Raw genomic sequence first — 10788 nt, 5'->3', positions numbered from 1 at the left:
TTATTCCTTTCACAACAGCTACCCTACATCGTAGCTCAGTGGGCAAGAAACCTGCATGAAAAGGTCCTCTAGAACGAGAGGTCAAGTCCCACAGTGGTCCCAAAGGTTGCACATATGATGTACACAAATCTGTACACAGTACACTTCTGTTGGTTTCAGTGTGAAAGATACAGGCATTTTGGAAGGGAAAGAAAGGAACAGCGGGCAAAGAGACAGGGAAGAATGAACACATCAGCAGCAACTCACAGTAAAGAGACAGTACCTTGAAGAGGCTGTAAATTCAGTGGGGATGAGTAAAACAATGGGAAACAGAAGTGGGTGAGTTTGTCCCTCATACTTCTAAAATGGAAACGTAGTGACTACAAGCCACTAAAGTCCATCTTTGGGCAACCTGTTGGCAACAATAAGTTTAGATGGGAAAAGGAGACAAAATGTTCAGGTGGAGCTGCAGCACAGGACATACTGTCTCCCCCTGCTGCATGTCCCATCCTAAAGATGTCTGAAATGCAGAATTGCTGAGAAGTGCAGCTTACCTATCAGCTGACCAACAGGAAACAGAGACAGGCAGTTGAAACAGTCATCGCTTTTATTGAGCAGCGAAGGGAGTTCTGACAACATCTCATAAACATGGTTTTTTTTATTTGCACAGGACCTCCATGCCTCTTGAGGACTAGATGGCTGGCAGGCAGCCCAGCAGGCAGCCCCCACCACTAAACTTCCACACTGGGTACATCTGCCACCTGCTACAATCCTGTATGCAGCCCACTTCCAAGAGACAGGAAGTCCGGGGTGAAAAAAATGATGGAAACCCCACACTGGAACAGCCAATTTCCCATAGGTCACTGCTGATACGGGCCTTGCTTGTGGTCTACACGGCATGTTGGCATTGGTTGCAGAAACATCTTTGCCTCTGGGAGTGTAGAAGGACCATCTCCACAGAGGTGGAGATAGTATCTAAGAAGGAGCAACAGCTGCCAAGAAGCAATTCCTGTGACTGGGTGTCCACGTGCAGCTGGCACATTAAAGTTGCCACCTATCAAGTCCCACTTCCCACTCTCCCATCAGCAGTTCCCCCTGATGTCACCTCTTGGGAAAAATAATGCAATCACTGAGACAACAGTCATCTATTCTGTACATGAAGCTGCCATGGAGCTCTGTCTCTGGTTAAAGTTTGTTCTGCTTCGTGTATCCCCAAGTCGGCTCCTACAAAAAAAGAAGTGTCATTAGTGTTTGGGTGGAGGGGAGGGGTCAGTGTTCACTAAACGTGGTTGTGTTCCCTATAGCCTTTCTCAGGACATTGTAGGAACTGATCTACAGAGAGAAGAGGGTTGTGGTCTGCAAAAACTCCCTGGCCTGCAGAGTGCATTATTGCCCTGTGTGGGAGACACAGCCACAACCTTTTGGAGCAAGAGTGGGCTGTTAAGCCAGTACACTTTGAGCCACATTGCAAAGGGAGACTTTGTGCTCCTAGGTGCTTTTGAGTGTTCAGGAGTTCTTGGGCTGCTCAAGGGAGAGGGGTACATAGGATATTCAGGAGTCATACTCTGAAGCGTAGGCGCCACTTTCCTGACCAAGGTCTTGTCTTGCTTACCTTGCTCTGTTCGTGCAGCCCCGAATGCAGACAGTTCATCTCTGCAGGAGGAGGACCTGTAACGTTCTGAGGGAGGACAAGTGTCATCATTTGCTCTTTTCATATTTGTCGTTGCCTTGGCTGTTTGTGCAAAAGTGCTCCCCTTAAGAACACAAGAAGCACCTGCTGGATCATGCCAATGGCGCATCTAGTCAAGCATCCTGTACTCCCAGTGCTCAACCAAATGCCTGTGGAAAATCTCCGCCAAGTTCTCACTTGGGTAACTGCAACCTTCTAGACATGGGGGCAGACTGATGTAGCCCCATGCTACAACATCACATACATGCCATGCAGCTTAATATACAAGCTGAATTCCTTTACGCGTATACTCCTGTGCATGATTTGCTCCCGAATGAATCACAATCCTATCCTCCAGTACATTTTTGCAGGGTGGGCATATAGAGCATAAGTGTCATTATAACATGGTGGAACCAACTTTTGAGGGAGCTCAGAACCAGGTCTCAGCTTCACATATCTTCTCATGCCTGTTTGGCCCAATGTTTGCTCCTTACACCTGCATTTTGTATTGCAAGTGCAAAATGGCATAGCTGCATAGGCATAGCACTGTCATCTGCCAGCACAGCAGAATTTAGACCACACTGCACATGTCTCTTTCATAGAATACAGCAGGCCATCTGCCACCATCCCGTTTCCAACAGATCCTCACTTTGCAATGGGCTGTAAAGGAGCTTCACCAACATGAACAGCCTGCTAGGAGAGGCTGTTTTTGCAAGTGTCTTTTGTCTGCTAAATATGTAGGTAAGGAAATTCATACTGTGAACATCTTGTTGACACAATGTACAACAATTACAAGAGAATATAATACTGCTGGAAGTTCCCACAGAGCTACAAAAATGCAGAGGAAAAACTACACACCCATAGCTACATAAATCCTGCAAAATAATGAGATGTTGCTATATGATAAAGTTTTGAGCACGCAAAGGTAAATCTGATTTTCTGTTCCTCTACAACTAATTGCTAAAACGTCTCTCCAATAGAGTTCCTCTTAGTATACAGCATCTGAACTGACTGCAGTGTGCCCTAGTAACAGAGGGCTCCTCAGTTAGTTCCACGGTTCCTCCGGCAATGTCAAAACTTGGATGATTTCCTGCCCAGGGTGCAGGGAGAGTCTGCCATGTCCCAAGTGCTGCTGCCTACTGCTTCCCCCTTCCCAACTCCTCCAAAGGCTATGCAGCCAGCCAGTTGAAACATGCCTCCCTTTCCCTCTCCTCTGCCCCATCTCCCTCGTTCCCTAATTAAACTGCAGGTGAACCCGCCAGGGACTGGCAACACGCCAGACCTTGAGCTCTCTGCTGCGGATCTTAACTTGCCTCCCTCCATCTTCCAAAGCAGCCCCTGAGACCTTGATCGCTCTAGCTGCAGAGGGCTGTGCTAGGGAGGTAAGAGACAGCCTCCTCTTTGCAGGACTTCCTAGGTGGAATTCAATGTTGCTCTTCCAATTTTTCCATCTGCAAAAGCGTTCCCCTCTCCTCCCTCAGCATGCCCTTTCTCCAAGCCAATTTCAGGGGCATTGGGGGCATGCAGGGGGAGGGGAGAGTCCCATTATGCAAGCTGATGCAGCTGCTTAGGTGAATCCCAACCACTGTTATCTATACAGTGGTACCTTGGGTTAAGAACTTAATTCATTCTGGAGGTCCGTTCTTAACCTGAAACTGCTCTTAACCTGAAGCACCACTTTAGCTCCCGCTGCAGCCACACCGCCACCACACAATTTCTGTTCTCATCCTGAAGCAAAGTTCTTAACCCGAGGTACTATTTCTGGATTAGTGGAGTCTGTAACGGAAGTGTCTGTAACCTGAAGTGTCTGTAACCTGAGGTTCCACTGTATATGCCTAAACACTGCCAATGGTCAATTTCTTTCGCATCATAACAAACTTGAGATATATGTAGGTCATAATCAACCCATGTTACAGATAAGGCATTGAGGGTGAGAACCAGTGAATTCTGGATCCATGGCTAGGCAGAAGTTTTCACATTATAAGACTGCAAAAGAGTTCAGGGGAGAATTGCCTAACAATGAGAATCAAGGACAAGCCCTGTGCTGAAACATATTTTGGGAGCCCCTCAGCTCAGCCTAATGGCACTCTTTTTGACCTGACAGTATTAACAAAGATGGACACAGACAAATGACACCCCCCTCCTGACACATGTGAAAATGAGGTGCTAACAAGATATATACAAGTGGGTTGTGCATATTCTATGGTTCCATTGTCTTGTGTGAAGATACATTTGTGAGTAAGTGTCACTCACTTGCGCATCCTTTTACACTTGCTTCCATGCCACACAGGAAAGGTCTCATAAGAGCACATTGCATGTTTCAAACTCTTCCATTCCACCCTGTTCCTATCCTTGTGCCTCCCAGAAAGCATTGTGATTGTCAGTGCACTGGCTTTATCACCAACTTCCACAGCTACAGTGGGCTTGGAAAGATAGCCACTGCTCCTAAGTCGTGTGGTAACAGCCACCATGTCCTGATTTTCAGAGAATTTTGAGGGAGCCTAATCCCATTTGCAGGCAGCTGGTGGGCACTTTGGGAAGATTCAGAATTTAGGATGTTGCAGAGAAGGCCTTGGTTGGCTGGAATCCTGCTCTGTAGAGAGTAATGTAACATTTAAACTGGCACTGGCAAGAGCCCAAGGAATCAAGGAACTATTAAACAGATTCTCTGGACAGGATTTAATAGCAGTAATGTTTTAAGTACCTTAATCAGATAGAAGTATAGCTGGGAGCTGGAAATTGTTAGTTTCTTATGAGAAAAGGTAGAAATGTTAAGAGGAGGAGAATTAAACATAAGCTCCCCCAGGCTGGGGAAAAGGAAGAAAGCAATAGGAGGATTATTCATCTCTTCATGGGCTTCCTAAAAACAAACATTATACAGTTGAATAACTGACAAATCTAAGGTAGATAGGGAGAAAGAGAGCAGAATATTTTGACTGATCTTCCTGTCCTACTCCCACATACGAGGGAATCCATTCTTTCACTATCCCGACTAAGCTTCTGTCAAACTCATGTCCAGCTAATGATCTTCAACATCATGCTGGAGAACATGCCAAGTGATGTGCACCAAAAGACATAGAACTTGAGGGACCCTCTAGACTGGTAGTTTTCTGCAACATACCATTGGCACAATAACAGTACATTAGTGGCAGATTCATCTCTTTCTTTCTTTTTGGAGATCACTCGTAGCTGAGTAAGATTGTCTTTCATGAAAACAGTCTTAACAGTGAGCCCGTGACTGTGGAGGCCAATTCTGGATCCACACGTCCTTCCACCATTGGGACATAGGTTTCCGTGTGGGAGTTGATCACGGTGAGGGTTTGCCAAAAGTGCCTTCCTCTTAGCTCGTTTCTCCTTTTCGCCCTGAGTTCATGTTTCTTCAAACTCCACGACACCTTTGGTAAAGGCTGTTCTCCAATTGAAGCGCAGAGTGTTTGAGGACCAGGACATTCACAGGGAAACCAAAATGCTTGTTTAGAAAGCCATTGCACTACAAACTTTACTGTACACTTGCGAAACATGGACCACTTATAAATACCATCTCCAACTCCTCAAAAGATTCCATCAACTGTGTCTCCCAAAAATTGTACACATCACTTGGGAAGACAGGCGAACTAATGTCAGTGTACTGAAAGAAGAAAAGATCACCAGTGTCAACGCAATGATTCTTCAACGTTAACTTTGTTGGTAGATTCATACTGGCTTGTTCACACACCATTCGGCTTTATTAGTTGTTCTGAGATGCTTCCCCAATACGACTGCCTTCTGAGGCAGTCACCTCACCTTGCCTCATGGGTGGACCAGCCCTGAATAAAGATCTACATTGGGATCTGCTGCCCCTGTGGATTCTGCCACCTGAGGCAGTCGCTTCACCTTGCCTCATGGGTGGACCAGCTCTGCAGATGCTTCATTTAGCACCCCCACCCCCTTTGGGGGTTATCGAAGGAAGGAGAGAGAGAGAGAGACTTCTGTCCAGAAGTAGTATGCATAATGACAGGTTGAATTAAGAAATGCTTGGCATAAATAGAAGTTGAGGAATCCAGGAAGCAATGCATTAAGAATGGGGGGGGGTCCATATTTCTATGATGTGCAGTATGCAGTGTATCAGCTTCTATTGTGATTTTTCTGCAACAGTTTACCAGGGAGAAATAATAATCAAGATGCACTCTTATTTTATTGGCTCTGGCAAGACACAAGCATTTATAACAAGCATCTTTGTTCCCACACTACAAAACTGCTTCACATCTACCTTCTACCAAGTCTTCAGAAGGTCTTGTTACCAGAACTTGAGCACCCATTCAGTTCAGTCCACCTAGCTGAGCCAGGGTTGGAAGGAGACAGGTTTTCTGCAGCCAGTTCTTCAGCCTTGAGAAACTGATGGGGCTTTCTCTCTCTCTCCCTCTCTCCCTCCCTCCCTCTCTCTCTCTCACTTGGTTGGAAGAGATGATGAGGCGTAAAAGATCAGGGACTGGAATGGGGAGGAATGGAGTGATCTACAAATTATTTAAAGTGAGGAGCACGCATGGCTGAGCTGATGGCAGCGGATGTGGGAAGAGGCATGAAAGATTCAAGGGATCTGTCACTTTAGGTTACCAAGAACCATCCTCGTAAGCAACAGAAATTCCCAGGTGAGACGCAGCGAGACACAATTCACCCTCACCCTTACAAGCAGCATTAATGCAGGTGACAAGAGACTCGTGTATCTGCCCCTTGCCATCACTCTGCACACGCACATCCTTGTCAAGGTCCAGGGAACGTTATGGAATTCCCCTCAAACAGGCTCTATTTCGACTGAGGAGTCAAATTCTTGTTCCACGATTCAGGCAAAAGCAACAGAAAAGGGCAAAAACTTAGTAGCTTTGTATGGTCCTGATCATTAGGAGGAATGGCTTTCTGGAGGGCAATGGAACTGGACAATGGAGGGTAAAGCAGAATAGAGGATGCTGCCCAGCTTTTACAACAGACTGGGGCCGGGCCTGCACAGTCACAATGGATTAGAGAATTTACAGCACAAGCCTACAGCATACTTACTATGAAGTAAGCCCAACAGGCCTTGAGCCCAGATAAATGTGTATAGGGTTACAGTCTTCAGCTGACAGCCGTTCCTTCTCTTAAGAGAAAGCGGGGAATTGGGGGGGGGGTGTTCAGGGATAGGGATCCCTAAGCGACAAGTATCAGAACCTGCAGAAATGTAACATTGCCAGGATTCCTTGGGGGAAGCCATGACAGTTTAGAACCAATCTACTATATCAGGCATGTCCAACTCCCAAGAGCTGTGATCTAATCCCAGTATAAAAAAAACCTGGCAGTGATCTACCCATTGTCACTGGAGGGAGGAGGAGCATGTGTGGGGTGGGTGGATTGCCTACAGTTGTTGAGCTTTCTTTAGGAGGGAAGAGCCCAGTGTTGCTGAGCTTCTAGCAATCTACTGGTTGGACATCCCTGTACTATATATTTTGGAAAGTGGTTTGTCTGTTTGTTTTCTATGCATTGGACACCTCTTGAGATACTGCCACCAAACAAGTTGGAACAAGCATTTCAGAGGTGGAGGTAGAGCTCACTGTTGATGTTTGGATGCTGGTTGCCATCTTGAATCAAATGGTGGACCTAAACATGACATAGTTTTGGCCGCATCTCAAGACAACGTTGCCAAACTCGGGATGAGGCTTCCTGAGGTGGGGTTTATGCCAATGTTTGGATGCCAAGCACCATTTTGAATCAAGACACGGTGAGCACACAGCAAACAAAGTCTCCCTCCTTTGGGTGATTAGTGTCAATAGTGTGCATGCAAAGCAAATAGTCCTTCTGTACTCCTTTTAATCTTGAATTCTCAGACTATGCATAATATTATGCAGCAGTAAGTTCCACCCACTAGTGAAAGCCTGTGTGTGGAAATTGTTTCATTTAGTTAGTAGCGAAATATTTCCTTAGGGCTTTCCATTTGATAACAATCTGAAATTCCTAAGGTCTTCTTACCTTTGTCCTCTGCTATGCAATATTCTGAACAAAGCTTTCATATTGCTTTGTAGCTAAGAATGGGTTTGGTATGTCTTGAGGCTAAAGAAAGAGTGATAGTGCTGAACACCTCTAGGCTTCTATGATTCATCTCATCCCCCTCCATATAGCTCTACCAATCAGCTAGAGTTAGGCAGGGCCACTGCTCCTCAAAACTGTCACAAGCACATTGAAGCTTGCTGTGGGATAACAGGATTCTGGTTTATTCAAGTGCCTTCTAGCAGCTGGGATTCTTGCAAAGAATGCTGAACCTTGATGAAATCCACAAGGCAGGTTCAGAAACAGAAGAACATCCACAAGACCAATTCAGTTTAATGTAAACAGATAGTTCCCAAGAACACACCCCTGAATTGTAAATCCAACCACTAAATTGTAGTCCAACAAACAAACAAATAGATGTCAGCCCACCCCTGTCCAAATCTAAATGATTCTTTTTCAATGTGATCAAACTATCAGATTTCCATTTCACAATAAAGCACCTGTGGAAACCTCTGTATAACAGGTATTCATGAGCTTGCCTTAAGACCCAGGAACATGGTACCAGATTCAACAAATTCCCTTTCCATCATTTCTTTCATTGCTCTCAGATTTATAGGCAGCCAAGCGCCCACAAGGATGTGATCATTTTTGCCTGCTCAGAGCTTTCACAGAGCCAATGGCAGGAAAAGAACTCTAACCTCTGCTGAAGATGATGCTTTCATAGGGGATCTTGTTCTTGGTCTCCAGGCTCGAGCAATTCCAGCGCTGATCACGGAACTGGTGTTGGCACTCGTGGATGGCGATCTGGATGCCTTGAATGGCAGAAGCAGTCACGTCAGGATTCCGCACGCACACCTCCAGTTGTCGCCGTGTCAGACCAGGCAAGGTCAGGCACACCGTGTTGGCATTAAGCACAGGTTCCAATGGCAACTTCAGGCCCAGAATCTCATTGGATAAGGAGCTGGGAATAAAACAGACAAGTCAGTGGTGCCATCACCACGTACACCAAAGTGACCTTAAAAGCTAACGTTTTTTCTTAGAAAGTAAATGTCAAGATCCAGGATGGGCAACACCCACTGCTGCAACTATCTCTGGAGCTGTTACTGCAAACTGCAGAGGAAAAAAGGAAACCTTTTAGCAAGGGAAACTTTGCAATTTCCCTTGAAAGCTGCTTCCAAATCATGATTGTTCTTAGAGCCAGAACATCCCAGGTTGAAGCTACATAAGTATGTTCAATTTATATTTCACTAGCCAAACTGCTTCCATGTTGGTTATGAAGTTTCCAGTGTATAGTGCATTTTTTATGGAAAATAGCCTACTGAACTACCTTGTTTTGTATTTGCATTCTATAAACAAACTTTTCCTTGCGCCTTATGAATATTCTTTTACCCTGAGTTTTTAGAAAGTAATCCTTACAAAATAAAAGGAAGACAGTAATCCATATACCGGTAAGTTTCTACCTTTTTGAGACAAATAGCACGATACAACTAAGTTGTTGCATGTGTGTAATGAGGCCTGTTCCTGCAATGAGACTCCCCCCCCACTGCCCTAAATCAGCAAATGGTGAAAAAGTGTCATTATGTGAGTGGACCTCATTCTCCGGAAGCATGCCCCACATAGGGCTTCGGGCAGATATCCGCAAGCCTGGGGAGACCGGTGCGACTTTCCGCCGGGCTCCCTAGGCTTGCGGATAGCAGCCTGTTCTGGGGGCTGGGGTCGGGGGAAGCTCGGGCTTCCCCCGCCCCAGCCCCGCGCCTGGGGGGGAAATAAATATTTTTTTCTTTATTTCCTCCCCCCCCCAAAAAAAAACTAGGTGCGCACTATGGGCCAGTGCGCCCTATTGGGCAAAAAATACGGTACATATTTACCTCTTAAGAAAGAAAGAAAGAAAGAAAGAAAGAAAGAAAGAAAGAAAGCTGAATTTATCTAAAGACCAGATTCCCAAACCATTTGTGTTGAATGTTGCTGGCAATTATCCATTAGGTTATTGTCCAAATGCTAAGGTCTATATCAGAATTTTGAGGCATAATTTGCCATATTCACACAAAATGGGATGAGTTAAAATAAAAAGGCAGCATAAATATTAAACAAAAGAGTTATAAATATTATACAGCAAGTTACTATTTCTTATTAAAAGTCCAGACAAAAAAAATGTTTGTGCCTGGCAGCAGACTGAAAGCAAACTTGGCACCAGGTGAGTGTCTCAGGGGCATTTCCATGTTGCACAGAAGGGAATCTTATTAGATGTCTGTATCAGGCAGAACTTTCATTTATGTTCTTCTAATTTGGTGACTTGGATGTTTAATAGCTACAGATGTTTCAGATAGCTCAGTCTGTAAAGCATGAGACTTTTAATCTCAGCGTTGTGGGTTTGCGCCCCATACTGGGCAAAAGATTCCTGCATTGCAGGGGGTTGGACTAGATGACCCTCGTGGGCCCTTCCCACTCTACAATTCTGTGATTCTATGAACTGAAAGGTGTTCCCTCAGAATTGTCCATCATCTCTGCATTTTGGACCGTATTTATTTCTTTAAAATATTTCTATATTGCCTTCCATTAAAATAACATCAAGATGGTGTACAATAAAATAATTCCATGCAAATTCATTTAGCTGTGTTTTTAGATTTTTTTTTCCCCGTTGGATGTCCTTAACTGGTTTTTATGTAAGTTGCTTTGGGTCCCTCTGTGAGAAAAGTGACAAACAAATATAATAAATCAATAATTCAAAAAACAATTCTGTACGCAATAGAAACAATCCAATAAAAATAACACATCCTGAATACAGTAGCCATGAACTGTTCAACTGTTTATAGAGATGAGAGAAAACTTAAGTAAACAGATAGGTTTTTAACAGCTGGCAGAAGCTCACCACAGCAGGTGCCTGCCATATCTTGGTGGGGAGTTCATTTCACAGACTGGGGGCCACCATGGAGAAGGCCCTCCTCCAAGTTGCTGAGAGATGAGCTTCTGTAGGCTGCAGCATAACTACCAGGGGGCCCTCCCAAGATCTCAGTGAATGGGCAGCTCAGTATGGGCAAAGGCATTTTTTCAGATCACCTGGTCCTAAGTTGTCCAGGACTTTATAAGTTAAGAACTGTACTGTACATTTACTGTGACATACACAGTGCCAGGATATTGTTTCCTAT

At 44.9% G+C, this 10788-nt stretch overlaps 1 protein-coding gene across 1 annotated transcript in view; it reads right to left on the bottom strand.

Annotated features, from left to right (window-relative positions):
- The window catches only part of WNT10A (Wnt family member 10A), a 44640-nt gene that overhangs the window by 20941 nt on the left and 12911 nt on the right, over positions 1–10788 (bottom strand). Inside the window, exon 2 of the mRNA XM_083747487.1 lies at positions 8341–8603. Coding sequence (XP_083603613.1) covers positions 8341–8603 — 263 coding nt within the window. The remainder of the gene's footprint in view (positions 1–8340; positions 8604–10788) is intronic.

The sequence above is a fragment of the Podarcis gaigeae genome, assembly GCF_964106915.1.
Source record: "Podarcis gaigeae genome assembly, chromosome: 1".
NCBI classification, from domain to species: domain Eukaryota; kingdom Metazoa; phylum Chordata; class Lepidosauria; order Squamata; family Lacertidae; genus Podarcis; species Podarcis gaigeae.
This window is presented reverse-complemented; position numbering and strand designations above follow the sequence as displayed.